Source organism: Chiloscyllium plagiosum, chromosome 2 (genome assembly GCF_004010195.1).
Source record: "Chiloscyllium plagiosum isolate BGI_BamShark_2017 chromosome 2, ASM401019v2, whole genome shotgun sequence".
In the NCBI taxonomy this organism is placed as follows: domain Eukaryota; kingdom Metazoa; phylum Chordata; class Chondrichthyes; order Orectolobiformes; family Hemiscylliidae; genus Chiloscyllium; species Chiloscyllium plagiosum.
Genome location: NC_057711.1, coordinates 115,492,680 through 115,511,926, shown reverse-complemented (window position 1 = coordinate 115,511,926; position 19,247 = coordinate 115,492,680). Strand labels below are relative to the sequence as shown.

Sequence of the window (19,247 nt, the reverse complement as noted above, 5' to 3'; positions counted from 1 at the left end):
TAAATATATATACTATACATTCTCACATATAACATGAAAAATATTTAACCACCTAGTTAAGAATGATCTGAATGGACATAGTCAACATGGATTTTTGAATGAGAAATTGTGTTTGGCAAATTTGTTGGAGTTTTTGATGATGTTACTAACAAAATTGATAACGGAGATTTGATAAACAATATATTTAGATTTACAGAAGGCTTTTTTAAAGTGCCCCACAGGAGGCCGGTCAGAAAAAAAATTCAGGCACATGAATAAGAGGTAATTCACTGATTGATGATTGGCTAACAGACAATAAGAATAGGGATAAATGAATCTTTTTCACTTTGGTATGCTGCGATTACCCATAAGAATCAGACCCAATTGCAAACAATATATATCAGCTATTTGGAGGTGGGTACATAATGTAATGTATCCAATTTTTCAGATGTTATAAAGCTAAGTGGGAAGATGTAAAGTGGCTTCAGGAGGATTTGGTCAGGCTTAGTGAATGGGCAAGAACATGGCAGATGGAACATAATGTGAAAAAATATGAGGTAGGAGAAATAGATGCGTTCAGTATTTCTTAAATGGTAAGAGACTGGAAAGTTTAGGTGTATGAAAGGACCTGGCTGTCTTGGTCAATGAGTTGCTGATGGCTAACATGCAGTTAAAGTAAGCTATTGTGAAAGCTAATGGAATGTCAGCCTTTGTTACAAGAGGATTTGAGTACAGGAATAGTGAAATCTTGCTTCAATTTTAGAGGAAAGGTGATTCCTGATGAAGGGCTTTTGCCTGAAACGTCGATTTTCCTGCTCCTCGAATGCTGCCTGACCTGCTGTGCTTTTCCAGCACCACTCTAATCTTGACTCTAATCTCCAGCATCTGCAGTACCCAATTCTGCCTCAATTTTAGAGGAACTTGGTTACACCACACATCATGTATTCTGTACAGTTTTAGTCTCCTTACCTCAGGAAATATGTTATGCTTTGGAAGGAGTGCACCAAAAAGGTTCATCAGATATTCCCAGAATGGCTTTCTTTACAGCAATATGCAGGTTTTGTTTCCATTAAATGGCTATATCTCTTTTTTCTCAGTTGGTTATTTTGCCCAAGAAATGATAGTTGAAGTTGAAAGGTTTTGCTTTCTTGATACTTACCCTCCGGCTTCGGAATATTTGTGAGCAAAGGCGAGGATATCTGAAGCCCGCCCACTGCCATCGCAGACTACCACAGGCACAGGAGGGGTATCTCGTAAATATTCCAACACAATAGAGATAACGTTGGGACCACCTTCCACAATGAGTGCCACCACTGGAACCCCCTGTCCAATCCCTGGAGAGAGAGAGGGAGAGAGACACATCAGGTCAAGGGGAAGATCGAGGGAACAAAATGCATCAAACTGCCTATCAGGTCAAATCTAAGCTGTCTAGCTCTATGTAGCACACTTGCCTTGAAATCAGAAGGCTGGGTGTCCAAGTTTTATCCTAGAGATTTGAGCACAAAGTGGAGATTGCAATGTTGAGGGGTACCTTTTTTTTCAGATGTGTCCTTGTCTAACCATTTAGGTGGTTGTAAAAGATCCAATGGCACACTTTCAAAGGTGAGCAATGGAGCTGTTCCTGGTCTCCTAGTCAACATTTATCAGCCAGCCCTACTAAATGAACTACTTTCATGCTATCACCTTGCTGTTTTTGGAATGTTGCTTTGCACAAATTGACTCCAAAATTTCCTACTTTACAACACTTCATTGGCTGTGAACTTAGGTATTGTATCACTATGTAAGTCAGTAGAATATCCTAATAATAGGATAATTGACAATAGCCTAATAACAAGCTATGATAAATAGTTATGAGTTTTGCACCTAGTTCATGAAGCATGTCTGATCTGCTCAAGCAGAAAAAATGATATATTGCAATCTCTTCACATAGAAGGCTCCATTTCAATTACCTTGATTTTCAAGCACAGGAACCAGAGTGCCAACTTTCTATTACACAGTGTGTCTGTGGGCCTTAATAAGCCCTTTAATGCGATGATTCTGTGTTTGCACTGAGAAGGTATACTTGCAGAGTACAGAGTGGGAAAGGTGGCAATAATGGTTTTTTTTTAGATTAGATTAGATTACTTACAATGTGGAAACAGGCCCTTCGGCCCAACAAGTCCACACCGACCCGCCGAAGCGCAACCCACCCATACCCCTACATTTACCCCTTTAACCTAACACTACGGGCAATTTAGCATTGCCAATTCACCTGACCCAGGGTTTTGTACCCAGGGTTTTTGCATTGACATATTAAGTAACCAAGAGCATTAACTGTTACAGAATTAAGGCATGTAAATGAAGGAAAGATACAGATCAGCATGATCTAATTGAATGGTGGTACAGGGTTGGAATGCCTCCTCAAGTACCTGTATTTATTATCATTGTCTTTGGGTTTCACTCCAATGCCATGAATGGCTTCATCAAGCTTACAGTGAAGAGTTTGCATCTATTTTTTAAAATTGAACTAGGAATATATCTAGCATGAGAGAAATATTGAAAATACATGTAAATTCTCAACCATTTCAACTGCCATGGTTCTTTATATTGAGGAAGAAATAAAGAATACCTTGCATTTACACATAGAGAGGAACTTCGATTATCCGGCATTCGATTATCTGAATATCAGATTATCCGGCAAGTTCGCAAAGTCCCAATGCTTGGCTAAACTATGTTATCTGGCATTTGATTATCCAGAATTTGATTAACCAAATAAAATACTCCCCACCCATGTTCTTCAGATAATCGAGATTCCTCTGTAATCTTTCACAACCTCAGGGCACTCAAAGGTGTTTTACAGCCAATGAGATACTTTTGAAGTGTGCTCACAGATGTATTATGGAAAGCTTGATGATGAACACATGCACAGCAAGATCCCACAAATAGTTATGCAGTAGTGGCCAAGGTAATTTGTTTTCGTCACTTTGGCTAAGGGATAATTCTTGTTCATGAGAATAAGACATTTTTCTTCTGGGATTCCAATGAAATTGTTCCATTTTCTGATCAATTACTTAATTTCAGTTACAAATCAAATACAATCAAATGTGTTCTGTTTTAGAGACCTACTTCAGAAGCTAACAAACAAATTACACAACCAGGGCTGACAAAGATAAACTAATGTCGGTATATGTTTTACAATTAACTTGCCTAAGATGTCAAAACGTCATACTGGATTTCTGCATGGACAGCAAACAGTCAAAAAACTTGTTCAATAGTTCCTATTCTTAAATAAAAGCTATATGTCTCCTCAAAATATCATTTAAATTTATGAGCTAAAATTGTGAACGCTGTAAATCTAAAGTAAAAATGCATGAAATCAATCATGCATCCAAGTGTATCTGACAAATGTAGACAGGTTAATTTTCTTGCTGGAAACCTTTTAATCGAAGAATCTGTCACTTCATCAGAATATCTGATGTGCTTCCTTGTTTTGTTCTGGTGTATTTAACAACAACTTGCATTCACATAGCAGCTTTAACATAAAAGAGCATCCCCAGATGTTTCACAGGAGGTAGGCGGTCAAAGGGTTGATGGAAAAGATGGGGTTTAAGGTGTTGTATGAGTCTGTTTGGACTATGGTTTACCATGGGATAGATTTGCTGCCATCATCCTTTATTAGAGTAGTGAGTTACAGCGCTTACAATCTGGTGTGGTAAAGGAAAATCATTTGCTGTTCTAAATGAGAACAGGCTCTTAATTTGTACATGATAGTGACTATATACAAGTTACTCTGATAAATATTGTTGGAGGCCTCTAACAGACCTGGATGTTAGGCCTTACTTTTTAGAGATCCTAAGTTGTTCTCTCACCAAGTCAATCTGACATTATCATACTGGGTGATGCTTAAGGCATACCTCAGTATTAACCCTTTCAGATCTTTATATTCTTGTACAACAAGTCTACCTTAGAGAAGCAGAGAGAGGAAGGGAGATGGAAAGGCACAGGAAAGTAATTTCTGAGCTCAGAACCTAGGTAGCTAAAGGCAATGCTGGGAGTGAAGAAAACTGGAGATTCACAGAATATTCATGAACTCAGACATCTGTCTCAGAGGGATATGGAATAACATGAGGTTCAGAGATAAGAAACAGGCAAGGCCATGTAAGTATTCAATAAGAAAGATGAGAATTTTAAATTGTAATAATGCAGACTGGGAGTCATTATAGGTTAGGGAGCATAGGAGTTTTTGAGTGTACGGGATGTGGTGGTGAGTTAGGGTATAGACTGCTAACGCAAGAAGGGCCTAGTTATTCTTCCTTCCTGTCTTCTGTCTGTGAGTCAATTCTTAATCCATTACTATATATTCCTCATATCCCATGAGCTTTAATTTATCAATTATGTGAGTAACATCCTAAAAAAGCCTCCAACAAGTTTGTCAACCATGATTTTCAACTTCTCATTCGCCCTAGTTACTTGAATCTCTAATGTGTGAAGATTTACTGCATCTGCCTCAGTGAAAGCTAACACAAAGTAATCATTTCGCTTCTCCACCTGACTTTGCTTGCAATGGAACCACTTTCATTTTAGCAAAATGTTTCCTTTTTACATCCCTACAAGAGCTTTTAAAGTCCGTTTTTATGTTTTGCAAGATTGCAATCATATTCTATTCTGCTTTTCCTCATCGGTTTCTTGATTCCCCTATACTGTATTACAGAAACTTTCCAATCCTCAGATTTATACTAATTCTGCCCACTTTTGTATGCCTTAAATCTTATACAATTCTTAACTTCCTTTATCATCCTTGGTTAACTGACTTTTATTCAAGTTGTTGCACTGTGTTGCTGTAAGTCATGCAATACTCCCTTCAGCTTTAGGGGTAGGATTAAGGAAAACCCTAAGGCATTCCACACTTATGTGAGGAACAAGAGGCTGGCCAGAGTGAGGGTAGGGCAGATCAGGGATAGTGGAGGGAACTTGTGCCTGGAATCACAGGAAGTAAGGGAGGTCCATGATGAATATTTTGCTTCAGTATTCATTACTGAGAGAGATCTGGATGCTTCTGAGGACAGCGTGAAAAAGACTGATATACTCAAACAGGTTGATGTAACAAAGGAGGATGTGCTGAAAATTTTGAAAAACATAAGGATAGGTAAATCCCCTGGGCAAGATGGGATATACCCTAGGTTACTACAGGAAGCGAAGGAAGAGATTGCTGCGCTTTTGGCAACGGTCTTTGCATCCTCACTGCCCACCGGCGTAATGCCAGATGATTAGATTACTTACAGTGTGGTAACAGGCCCTTCGGCCCAACAAGTCCACACCGATCTGCCGAAGCGCAACCCATTCCCCTATATTTACCCCTTCACCTAACACTACGAGCAATTTTAACATGGCCAATTCACCTAACCTGCACATTTTTGGACTGTGGGAGGAAACTGGAGCACTTGGAGGAAACCCACACAGACACGGGGAGAATGTGATTGGAGGGTGGCAAATGTTATTCCCTTGTTCAAGAAAGGGAATAAGGATAATTCTGGGAATTACAGACCAGTCAATCTTACGTCAATGGTAAGAAAAGTATTGGAGAGGATTCTGAGAGACAGGATTTATGATTGCTTGAAAAACCATAGTTTGATTAGAAATAGTCAGCACGGCTTTGTGAGGGGCAGGTCATGCCTCACAAAACTTACTGAATTCTTTAAGGACATGACCAAAACACATTGATGAAGGTGGAGCACTGAATGTGGTGTATCTGGATTTTAGCGCATTTGATAAGGTTCCCCATGGTAGGCTCATTCAGAAAGTAAAAAAACATGGGATACAGGGAAACCTGACTGGATACAGAATTGACTGGCGATAGAAGACAGGGCATGGTTGTAGATAGAAAGTATTCAGCCTGGAGCTCGCTGACCAGTGGTGTTCCACAGGGATCAGTTCTGGGACCTCTGCTCTTTGTGATATTTATAAATAACTTGGATGAGGAAGTGAAAGGGTGGGTTAGTAAATTTGCAGATGACATGAAGGATGGTGGAGTTGTGATAGTGTGAATAACTGTTGTAGGTCGCAATGCAACATTGACAGGATGCAGAACCGGACTGATAAGTGACAGATGGGGTTCAACCTGGAAAAGTATGAAATGATCCACTTTGGAAGGTCAAATTTGAATACTGAATACAGGGTTAAAGGCAGGATTCTTGGCAGTGTGGAGGAGCAAGGGGATCTTGAAGCCATGTCCATATTTCATTCAAAGTTGCCGTCTGAGTTGATAAGGCTGTTAAGAAGGAATATGGTGTGTTGGCTTTCATTTGCAGGGGGATTGAGTTTGAGAGCTGCGAGGTTATGCTGCAACTCTATACAGCACTGATTAGACCACACTTGGAATATTGTGTTCAGTTTTGGTCGCCTTATCACAGGAAAGATGTGGAAGCTTTACAGAGGGTGCAGAGGAGAGTTACCAGGATACTGCCTGGACTGGAGGGGATGTATTATGAAGAAAGGTTGAGGGAGCTAGGGTTTTTCTCATTGGAGCGAAGAAAGATGAAAGGTGACTTGATAGAGGTGTACAATATGTTGAAAGGCATAGATAGAGCAGATAGCCAGAGACTTTTTCCCATAGGGGAAATGTCTATCATGAGGAGGCATAATTTGAAGGTGATTGGAGGAAGGCTTAGGGGAGATGTCAGAGGTAGGTTCTTTACTCAGAGAGTGGTGGGTGTGTGGAATGCACTGCCAGCGGTGGTAGTAGAGTCAGATACATTAGGGACATCTAAGTGACTCTTGCATAGGCACATGGAAGATAGAATGAAGGGTATGTAGGTTAATCTGATTTTAGAGTAGGGTAAAAGGCCAGCACAACATTGAGGGCTGAAGGGCAAAAACTGAACCTTACTGTTCTATGTTCTATGTTCTTAAAGACTGTCTGTTGCCTAAGTGTGGTCATGTCTTTTCATGTATTCTCCCATTCCACTTCATCCAATTTAGGCCTCACCTTTTCATAATTTCCCTTATCTAAATTTGCTTCAGATTGAGCTATCTCATTTTCAAACATAATCTAAAATTCTATCATGTTATGATTATTCATCTCCATAGATTATTAATTTGTCCTTTTAATTTGTATAATACTAGATTTAAAATAGCCTGTCTGCTAGTCGACTTCTTAATGTGCTACTTTAAAAAGAAAATTCCAAATATACTCCAGAAATTCATTCTCTACAGTTTTACTGCTCATTTGGTTTACCCAGTCTGTATGTGATCATCCATGATTACTGAGCTGCTCTTATGACAAGCTTGATTAACACCATACCCCACATTACCATTACTGTTTTGTGGCCAATAAATAACTCCAACCAATATCTGCTGTCCATTCTGTTCCTGAGTTCCACCTAAACAGAATCTACACATTGTTCTTCTGATCTGAGATCCTCCATTACTATTGTACTGAACCCATCTTATGTTATTAGCACAACTCCACCTCCTTCCCTTCTTGTCTATCTTTCTTAAATATTGAATATTCTTGAAAATTCAGTTACCAGACCAGAGAACTATGCAGCCATGTTTCTGAAATGGCAATTGTATCATCACCAATTTGTGCCTTTAGATTATCTATCATGTTGTGAAAGCTGCATGCATTCAGGCAAAGTGCCCTTAACTTTTTCTTTTTGACATCATTCCACATTCAAGACAATGCTTGGTTTTGTTCTCCTTTCTTCCATTGTCCTTAACAGCTATTTTATACTTCCCATTATCAATTTTACTTTCTTCCAATTTGGGTTACCTCTCAAGTTCCCATTCCTCTCTATCCCATTTCTACGCTTTGCACCAACTCTTCCATATGAAAGTGAACGACACATGTGGGCGGCACGGTGGCACAGTGGTTAGCACTGTTGCCTCACAGCGCCAGAGATCCGGGTTCAATTCCCGCCTCAGGCGACTGACTGTGTGGAGTTTGCACGTTCTCCCCGTGTCTGCGTGGGTTTCCTCCGGGTGCTCCGGTTTCCTCCCACAGTCCAAAGATGTGCAGGGTCAGGTGAATTGGCCATGCTAAATTACCCGTAGTGTTAGGTAAGGGGTAAATGTAGGGGTATGGGTGGGTTCGCTTCGGCGGGTCGGTGTGGACTTGTTGGGCCGAAGGGCCTGTTTCCACACTGTAATGTAATCTGTAATCTAATCTGTAATCCTCACAACTTTCTGGGTACAAAAGGCTTTTCTTGTATTTCCTGCAGGATTTATTAGTGACTGTCTTATGGGCTTTACTTTTGGTCTCACTCAAAGTTGGAAACATCTTCTCTTCAATTATCCTACAAAGTCTACTCATACCTTTTAAAGCAACTTCATCAGGAAAACATCTGGTTTTCTCTTTTCTAAAGAAAACACCCCCTCCCCTACCCCAGCCAATTCAATCTTTCCTGATAGGTGCAATCTCCAAGATCCAGTAACAACCGTATAAATCTCATTTGGATCTTACTCCAATTTCATTAAATCTGATAGGAGAAAGTGAGGACTGCAGATGCTGGAGATCAGAGTCAAAGAGTGTGATGTTGGAAAAGCACAGCCGGTCAGGCAGCATCCGAGGAGCAGGAGAATCGATGTTTTGAGGATAAGAGCTCTTCCTCTTATACTTTTCCAACTCTTCGTCTCATTAAATCTGATGTATGATATGAAAGCCAGAACTATGACAATACTCCAAGTGCAGTCTAACCAAAGATTAGATTTAACTTGTCTTTTTTTTTCCAATTCTATCCCTCTAGAAATAAACCCTGGGAGTTGGCTATACTAATCAGGTTGAGTGTGTTCTATTTTCTATTGATTGGAAATACATTTGTATTTATACTACACAGAATGAGGAAAAATTAAATCTGTTGTCTGTGTATTTTGCCTTTAAATGAGTTCACCTGTAATGGCTTCATGTGCTCTGTGCATATAGAGATGTGACTGTGCCTGGCAGTTAGTCCAGTGTTTGCAAGCTTCATACAGAAATCAGTTGCATCTCCAATGTCTGCTTTATAACTGACAATGTGTTTTACAGTTTAAAATAACCTAACCCACAGAATTAACCAAGCCCTGATGAGTGAATCCTTATTAGACCATTACCATTAACATCAAAATATCCTCAGAAAAAGTTTACGAGTTCACGCTTTTGCTTAAATTTGATGTTTAAATACAGTTGCCAATTTAAATACATCTTCCTCCTGAGTAATTAATGCAGTTTCATGCAGCCTTTGAAATCAAAAACATGTCACTGAAAGAAAGAAAACAAGTCACGTAACGTTTTCAAAGACAGAAAGCAGGCAAAGTGGTTATTGGAATGTGACATTGAAGCTCCACTAGAACATCATATCTGGAGTGAAGTCTCTCTTTGATCAAAAGGCTATATAAACATGTTACGGCCAATCAGCATGTGGAGACTGGAGTCACACGTGGATAACCACCCTACAAATAATGACGTAATCCAGGTAGAACAATCAATGAGATGCCACTAGTAACTATTGAACATCCCTTTGCATTCCCAGCCCCTTCATATATTCCCAGGCATAGGATGACAAAGGGAAGTCCACAGGTCACATAAGTTGATGTGTACAGTCTAAAAGAAAGAACTTGTATTTATTAGCACCACTCATAACTTTTGAACATCGCAAAGTGCTTCACAGAAAATTAATTACTTTCTGAAACTAGTCACTGTTGTTTGAAGGAAAACGTGTCAGCTGATTTTCCAATTCCACAAATCAAGAACCAGGAGGAACAGTTTAAAATAAAAAAAGGTCTCCCTTTTAAGATGAAGATGAGGATGAATTTGTATACAGGTGTTTGGTAGTGAAATTTTCTACCCTCAGGAACAGTGGAAAGTGAGAAATTCAATATAGTCGAGGTTGAGCCAGACAGGTTTGTGATTGTCAGTGGAGTCAACAGTAATGGGCAGTGGAAGCAGGCAGCAGAGTGGATTGAAAGTCATTTCAGATCAGTCGTAAATCGATTGAATGGTAGAGGCATGGGACCTTTGACAGCCACCAAAGGTGACAGGCTGCATCACTGACACTATCGCACTCTCGCAGTACAGTGTGGGAACATTCGCCTGGAATTTGTGCTCAAGATTTAATCTAGGTGAAATTTCTATCTACTAAATTTATTGCTAATTCTTACATAATGGTTGGATTTTCAGCAGAGTGCTATCTGAACTGTGCTGACCTCCTGATAGAACTATCTAATCTGCCCTGTTCCATTGCTGTTTTCCCTTCAATCATTTTTGTCTGACATTCCCTCTTGAAAGTTATTATTGAATCTGTTTCTGCCATCAGATCACAACAACTCACCGAATTATTTTTTTTCATTATGTTTCCTCTCATCCTTATGCAAATTCTCTTAAATTTTGTGTATACTGTAAGCTGCCTGTTTTTCCCATGTACAATCTACAGTCTGCAATGTAGTTGCAAGGCAATGTACCGTAGTCCTGATTCAGACTAGATCCCAAGTCAATTCAGTACAACTTATCATACAACTAAGCAGTTTTGCATGGTTTTACAGAGTTCTGCTAAAACTGAGTCTGCAGAATACAGAGAAACCTCGATAATCCAAATATCGGATTATCCGGCAAGATTGCAAGTTCCTGATGCTTAGCTAAACTATGTTCTCCGGCATTCGATTATTTGCCCATGTCCTTCGGTTAATCGAGGTTCCTCTGTATAGATGATCTGTCAGGATAGTTGAAGCCTAATATTAATGGGTATTGGTGCATCTGCAGCTCAAATTAAACATTCAGTGATTCATGACAACTCAGCAATATATAGCAAGATACCTCTTACAAGGTCACAAGCCTTTGAACAATAACATGAGAAAACAAGACCTCAGACACTTTCTACAATATTCACAATTGATCTTGATTGAACCATAGTCAATAATTTTTAAAAATCTGAAAAGCATAAAGTCATTTTCTAAAGAGTTGTTATTGGCAGATACAATCTAGAATAATTTTAGTCAGAACTTTGGAAGTTTCTTTCCCTGACATGAGCCAATCATTCTAAGTAATGCATTGATCTGGTTTTTATTGATGCAAAAATTGACATCATACTGGTTATATAGCCAATTGCCAAAGTATGGTCTAAAGGTTCACACAGCAAACTCTCTGAGTCAGCAAAGTGATAAATGACCAATAAATCTGTTCATCATAGCAATGACAATTGACAGATAAATATTGACCAGGGACTAAGAGGAAATCCTTTATACCATTTATTCGACAGCTTAGAAACTTACTGCATGGAATATACCACTCTTTCTACATTGCTGATGCTAACTCTTTGAAAGGAGAGCTATGCCCTGTCTCACATCCCTGGAAGTTCATCACAATGACTATTTAATCAACTTCCTTTTAAAATAATTCATAAAATCAGCATCCACCACCTTTTCAGCTTGAGCTTTCCAGATCTCAACAACTGAGTGAAAGAATTTTCCTCAACTCCCTATCTATGATTCCTAGTTATTGAGCTACTCAGCACACACTACCATATTCTATCATCATTCTCATGACTTCAATTGAGTCTCCTCTTAACATTTTATGTTCTAAGCAGAAGAGTTTCTTTCTGACATCTCCTCATTATTGAAACCCTTCATAACTGGTAATGTACTAGCAAACCTCTGCACCCTTTGCTCAGGTCCAGTGCCTGTCCAGCTGGCGAACCATACAAACATGTTTTCTGGGTGAGTTGATGTCTATCGGAAATCTATCTGGAGAACTGTCTGTGACAATGGCTAGAATCTAAATGCAGCAAAAGTGTTGTGCAGTGTTAAATTGTGGGATGGCCCAGTCAGCACAGTTTGGAACTGACTATGGAGAAGTGACTGGGGACATCTGGTTCAATTATGTGCATTGTGATGGGTCAGAATCAGCCTTTGATCAATGCAATGCCAATCCATGGGTGAGTAAAAGCTGCACACACCATCAGTATGATGTAGTTACCTGCTCAGGTGAGAGGTGCTATCGGTTCAGGTGAATGCTTTTAATGTTGTTCCTGTATTTGTTGGATCTGAGGGTAATCTAATGGGATTCAAAATCTAGTTTGCTAGATCAATAGCTCAAATTTTAGATTATTATCCCAAACCTCTGGATTATCAGCTGACATAGCAGTTCAGGCAGCATCCGAGGAGCTTCAGCAAAATCGACGTTTCGGGCAAAAGCCCTTCATCAGAGCATTCCTGATGAAGGGCTTTTGCCTGAAATGTCGATTTTGCTGAAGCTCCTTGGATGCTGCCTGAACTGCTGTGCTCTTCCAGCACCATTGATCCAGAATCTGGTTTCCAGCATCTGCAGTCATTGTTTTTACCTATCAGCTGACATAGTTTGGTTACTTGTACTGATCTTAGATAGGGGGCAGCACAGATTGCTCACAATGATACCAGGACTGAAAGGATTAAATTATGAAGATAGGTTGCACCTAAACTAGATCTTTATCACACTGCATGTCAAAAATTAAAGGTAACATACTTGATTGTCTGTAACTACAGCAGTCCAGAATCACCCAAGACATGTGAACTCTCCAACTACCCCAATGGCTGTGTTATATATCAGAGTAGATGGAGAGTCTGCTTAACTTCCAGATTTACACTGTGATGTCCATTACCTCATACATCAGTTATTGAGCTAGGAGAGATAGATAAGCTAATATGCAGATTAGTGATGATATAATGGAATGAAAAGACTGAAATCTGAAAGATCCCTTTCTGTTCCCAAGTCTTTGTACGTTCTTTTTCTGCCAATCAGACTGGAAGGAACCGCGACCTCAGCTACAACTTCCAAATGATGACGAGTTAAAGTTGTCGTACCTCACTGGGGTTGCATGCTGGAAACCAAGCCCTGCTATTCTCAGAGTTATCACCTGATCTTCAGAGCCAGGTTGTTTGAAAACTCCGACTTGGTTTCTGTACTTGACAACAGTCACTATTTAGTAAACGTAATTGGATTATAGCTACAGATAAACAATTACATTAAATAAACTATAAATTGAAACTCTAAGCCACTTTTAAACACTTCCGTACACATGCATAGACAGACAAAAGGAAACCGAAAAAGAAAAACTCATGGACAGATGGAAAAACAGTTCCATAATTTTTTGACACAAGATCTGTTTGGTTATAGAATCCCTACAGCATTGAAAGAGGCCCACCAAGTTTGCTTCAGTCCTCTAAAGAGCATCCCACCCTATCCCCATGAGCGGACATTTACTGTGGCTAATCCACCTAACCTGCACATCCCTGCACTCTGTAGGGCATTTTAGCATGACCAATCCACCTAACCCATGCATCTTTGCGCTGTGGGAGATAACAGGAGAATTCAGCAGAAACTCATGCAGACATGGGGTAACAGTGCAAACTCCACACACATAGTCACCCAAGGCTGGAATTGAACCTGTGTCTCTACATCAGGGACACCAAATGCAAACTTAGGGAAAAGTTCACCAAGCATCTCAGCCAGGCCCACAGGAACCGACCTGACCTCCCAGTCACCACCCATTTTAATTCCCCTTCCCATTCCCTTTCCGACATGACCATCGTTGGCCTCCTCCATTGCTACAATGAGCCAAACTACAAATTGGAGGAACACCACCTCATCTTCTGTCTGGGCAGTCTACAGCCTGGAGGACTCAACACTGAGTTCTCCAATTTCAAATAACCTCCCTTCCCTTCCCCGACTTTCTTAACAGCATGTCCGCCTCCTTTCCATTCCTCTTATCGACCCTTCCTTCTAGTCACCAACTGGATTCATTCCTCCCATCGACCAACCAGGTCCTACCCTCTGCTTGCCTTCTCCTATCCTTACTTTACCACCCTGCCCACGTCACCCTCTTTATCTGCAGCCCTCCCCCACTTCACCCACCCCCTGTCCCGAAGAAGGGTTACACCTGAAACATCAACTTCTCCACCTCCTGATGCTGCCTGGCTTGCTGTGTTCTTCCAGCCTTCTGCTTGTCTACCTTGGATTCGAGCATCTGCACGTTTTTTTGTCTCTAGCTCTGGTACTATAAGGCAGTAGTGCTAACCACCTGAGCCACTGTACCATTCAACTGGGGTGGCTCTTGTTGATTTAAACACGTTTCCTCAACCTTCCTCTTCCCAAATGCTTCTACTGATTTGAAAGAAAGCTCATCTTGGAGCAGCTGAGAGCTGGAGCAGAGTGGCTGAGAACTGGAGTGGAGTGAGCTTGAGGCACAGAGTGGAGTGGCTGAGAGCTGGAGTGGAGCAGGCTGGAGGCATGGAGCAGAATAGCGAAGGACTGGGGTGGAGCAGGCTGAAGGCATGCAGTGGTGCAGGGGCAGTTGTTGGACTGGGAACCAATACGGGTGGTCAGTGGCTTATGAGGCTGGTCTGACCACATGTGGAAGTCCCTGTAATCTGTTTATCTGTCTGTAATGTTTATCCTTTTAACTGTATATCTTATTTCTAACTTTGACTATGAATCACTGTAAGGTGACATAACATTTTTTCTTCTTTATTCCTCTTTTTATATCTAAAATTTATACCTAGGTACTTTGTACCTAAGATGGCGTCATGAGAGCCAACACTGTAAACATTTCACTGTACTCCAGCTCTTCTACATTTGAGTTCACATGACAATAAAACCTATTTCTAAGGCATTAACATTTCTTTTCTGAAATGGACCACCCAGTTTTCCACTGTCCTCCAGTTGAGCCCTAACCAGTTATTTATAAAGTGCTCGCAAGGCCTTTTTCACTTTTATATTTTATTACTTTATTTATAAGTTTAAAAGTAACCTGCATTTTCTGGAGTGTCCTGTGTGACGAGGAGTGAACAGTCAACTTTCTTTGTACCTTGGAGCAACAGACTCGATGAGATAAATAGGATGACTATGAGGTGTTGAGTCAAAAGGTATGGTGCTGGAAAAGCATAGCCAGTCAGGCAGCATCCAAGGAGCAGGACAGTCAACGTTTCGATGCTTGAAACATCGACTCTCCTGCTCCTTGGATGCTGTCTGACCGGCTGTGCTTTTGCAGCACACTTTTTGACTCTGATCTCCAGCATCTGCAGTCCTCACTTTCTCCTGACTATGAGGCATTGTAAGAAATGAAGAGTGGCTTATCTTCTGATTTTAGTCTGTGCATTATAAACAAAACATAAGAAATAGGAAAACCGGTAGTGTTTTGAGTCTGTTTCAAGCTTCAATACAATCATGGTTGACTTAAATCCACTTTGACTGCCATAACTGTTGACTCTCTTGTCAATGAAAATTTTGTCTAATTTAGACTTGAATAAGTTCAATGGCCCATCCTCAATTGTTCTCTAGGAATTCCTTAGACTAACAAAATTCTGAGAGAAGAAATTCCTCCTCGTCACTGTCTTAAATGAAAATAAAGCTTGTGCAAATGTGCAACTATAACAATGCCAGCGATTGGTGACCAAAGTATAATTTTGACACACTCTGTGCACTGTGTGAAATTGTAAACTACAAGAAGAATAGTCAACAACTTGTTAAGCAGTGCAAAAAGGAAACCTTCCCATGTGATTTTAAATAGCTCACCTTGCCTTATTGAGTAAAATAGCACCAGCCCATCTCAATAGAGATTATCAGACAAAATGTGATACTGAGCCAGGTAAAAACAAATGTAGGTCAGGAGACCCAAAGCTGAGTCACAGTGGCAGGTTTTAAGAAATTCTAAAGGAGAGGAGAAAGAGGCAAAGACACACAGGGATAGAATTCCTAAACTTCGGATGTAGACAATTGAAGACACCTCAATTTTGGGGTGATCAGTAGGGAATGGATAGGGGATCAAAATAGAGGTGACAGAGAACTTGGTTGTAGAGTTGGAGAATGTTACAGAGATAGAGAAAGGTGAATTCATGGTGGGATTTAAAACCAAGGAGGATTAATGCACCAGTTTGTGATTCTTAATGAAAACATTTTAACTGTAGTCGGCAGCACAGCAGTTGAAAGCAGTGGCTGTGTCCTGTTAAGAGAACAGTTAGCTTTGAACACTTGCATCATTTGCTACAGTTGTTTTTCAAAAAGTCTAATTGGCCTCCTTTTTGAAGTACTCACTGGTGTTAATCTTCTGCAGGGAAATGTGTTTCTCCAGTTGCCTCCTCAACTTCACTTCTGCTCCATATTTTCCTGTTGTGCCATTGTCTGCCAGGATGAAATGTGAATGCATGCTGTTCAGCACAGTCAACTTGCTCAAGGGGTTGGACATTGTTTGATATGGTCGAACCACCTGTTTGAAGACATATTAACCAACAAAAACAAATTGCATTTATTCAGTGACTTTAACATAGAAAAATATGCCATGTGCTACATATTAGCATTATCTAACACATTTAACACTGAGCACATGGGGTGATACTGGTTCAGGTGATCTAAAGCTTGGTCAAAGAGGTGATTTGAAGGGACTTCTTAAAAAAGAAGAAAAGAGTAGAGAGACAGAGGTTTAGAGAGAGAATTCCAGAGCTCAGAGAATAGACATCTAAGAGCACAGCCATCAATGGTGGCCTGATTAAAATTAGGGGATGCTTAAGGGGCCAACATTGAAGAGACTCATAGCTCACAGGGGTATTCTTTGGAGGAGATTACAGAGATACAAAGGCACAAGATCGTGGAAGGATTCAAAAACGTTGCTTCACTGAAAGCTAATGCAGTGTCTATGTTGTGCTGTCAAAGATAGATGGCTCTCTTTTGTGTTGTGATTTCTTACTCCTGTTATATTTCCATTTAGATAATGGGCCAAGGCAAACAAAGACTGTTAGTTTTAAAACAAGTGGAAATAATTTGAAATAATTTGCATCAAAATGGAGACATATCCTGGACAATATGGTACAGTCCTTAGCAGGTAATAAGTTAGAATAAAGATCAGTGAAATAACTGCATCTGATTAATTTTCCACATTCCAGCAAAGATCCTGATGGATATTATTCCACAGTCATTCATAGATAGCTAATACAATTTCAAATGGGGCTTTCAGAACCTGGGCTCTGTTAAGGATTACTGTCCAGACAATCAGATAAGAGAATGTTTTCTTCATAGCTCAATAGAATTCAGGATGATGTTGTAGTGAGGTGAATGGTGATTTCATGCATGCCAAAATATTTGTAATCTTCCACTAATGGCAAAAAAAAAGCTAGTTGAAGAAGATAAAGAGGCACAAAAATATACCCATTGAACTTTTGGAAATGTAAGTATATATACCATTTAAAAATATGCTACATCTTAAAAGCTAATTTTAATATTGCATTCTGTGATCTTGGGATTAAGAGAAAACCTTGTTTCAATTTAGCTTTATTTGAGGCAAGAATTCTTGATTGGAAGTGTGCCAACAAGATGCCAAAGTTGCATTGATTCTTTATGGATTTAAAGCCAAAGGAATATCATTTTCTCTGCAGTGCTTCAATTAATTCAGAACTTTTAAATTTGTTTCGAAATGTACTGTAAAACTTGTCCAAAACAGTCATTATTCCAGACCAGGCTAAGATTCTCTTTACATAAAGTAGCACTTCATAATATGAGTTTTTAGTATTGGGACTGACTTCAGATGGTTTTTATAAACAATTTTTATAATACGAGAGGCATTTGCTTCTTGTAACATTTTCAGTTACAGTAGTGAGGAGGTAAGAGATAGGATACCCACATCCTTCCCAATCAGATCCTCTTGATTCTCCACTATTCCCCATGGAGCGATGCCTATAATGCAGATTCTTCCTCTGGACTTGGAAGCATGGTCCTTCAGTGCATCTCCTACATGGCGAATGACCCCTAAAAATGAGCCCAATAAATGTGATTGCAACACCATTTTAGCTGATTGGAACAACAGAATCTTCATTTTAATGATTATCTCTTGTACCAATTGCAACGATAACTTGTATTTATTTAGCACCTTTAACATTGCAAAACATCCTCAAGGGCTTTCACAAGGGCTGGTTTCATGCAAAGTTCAGACTAAACCACAGAATTAGGACAGGTGATAGAAAACTTGTTCAAAGTTGACCCTCGAGATCTAGGCATGCAACTATTGGAGTGTCAATGTCAACCATTTTAACACTCAACACCACTTTCCAAAAATTCATTCGTAATTAGTTCTGTGCAACTCATAGAGTCATAGAGCATGGAAACAAACCCTTTGGTCCTGCCGGTCCATACTGAACTGAATCCCAAACTAAACTAGTCCCACTGCCTGCTCCTGGCCCATATCCCTCCAAACCTTTCCTATTCATGTACTTATCTAAGTGTCTTTTATCATTTGTAACTATGCCCACATCTGCCACTTCCTCAGGAAGTTCATTCCAAATGTGAACCACCCTCTGTGTAAAACATTTGCCCCTCATGCCTTTTTTAAATCTCTCTCTCTCATCTTAAAAATATGTCCCCTAGCTTTGAAATCCCCCATCTTAGGGGAAAAAAGGACGCCTCCCATTAATCCTATCTATACCCCTCATGATTTTCTAAACCTCTATAAGGTCACTTCTCAACACTCCAGTGGAAAAAGTTCCAGCCAATTCAACTTTTCTTTATAACTCAAACCTTCCACATCTGGCAACATCCTGTAAATCTCTATTGAACCCTCTCTAGCTTAGTAATATTCTTCCTTTTACAGGGCAACTAGAAGAGGCCTCAGCAATGTCATATACAGCCTCAACATGACTTCCCAACTCCTATACTTGTTGGAATTCATTTGCTAGCATCCCATTCTTTTTACAATGTCTGAATGTTTCTGCTTAATCTCTCCTGCCAGAGCCAATGCTTCAGATATCAGCTGTAGATATCAACTGTTCTAAAAGGCACGTTGATTTATCACTGTTAGTTCCTGAGTTACACTTGGGCGGAAATGACACTGATATTTACACCAGTTTCTATGCTGATCTTTCCACAGGAATTTATCAGCCTGGACATTAAAAAAAAACTGGCATAAAGTGAATTAAAAGTAGGATAAAAGAATTGAAACATCAGCCCTCTTCCTTTCTTGAAATTCCCCTTTATAGTGATGCTATGCAAATTAAATTGGGAATCAAAGCCTCATTTACACAGACTGAGTCCAATGTGTTTGAGACAAAAAAAGGACTAAGTTGGAAACTTTTATCTTTTGCATGAATGAAATCATGATGCCCACGTAAAAGCTAGAAAACATTCTGTGTCTCAATAAGAGTGAAATCTAAACTATTGGATATGCATAGCAGAAATAATGTCAATGGAATATGCTGAGCCTGGAATTTTATTGTGTAATTGTAGGAAATGGATGTACTTTGGTGTTACGCTTGGTTTGGATGGCAGAGGGATATTGATGTCAATGGAGCAGTCAGGTGTTCAG

The 19,247-nt window shown here is 39.8% G+C and overlaps 1 protein-coding gene across 8 annotated transcripts in view; it reads right to left on the bottom strand.

Moving 5' to 3' along the window:
- The window catches only part of trpm3 (transient receptor potential cation channel, subfamily M, member 3), a 489,546-nt gene that overhangs the window by 96,487 nt on the left and 373,812 nt on the right, over nucleotides 1-19,247 (bottom strand). For 7 of the 8 annotated variants that reach the window (XM_043716539.1, XM_043716548.1, XM_043716555.1 and 4 more), the window contains exons 5-7: nucleotides 17,574-17,698; nucleotides 15,995-16,166; nucleotides 1,139-1,313 (exon numbers count right to left, since the gene is read on the bottom strand). In XM_043716539.1, the coding sequence (XP_043572474.1) occupies nucleotides 1,139-1,313; nucleotides 15,995-16,166; nucleotides 17,574-17,698 (472 nt within the window). Of the gene's footprint in view, nucleotides 1-1,134; nucleotides 1,314-15,994; nucleotides 16,167-17,573; nucleotides 17,699-19,247 lie in introns of those variants that run through there. The other variant, XM_043716589.1, reaches the window with a different exon arrangement.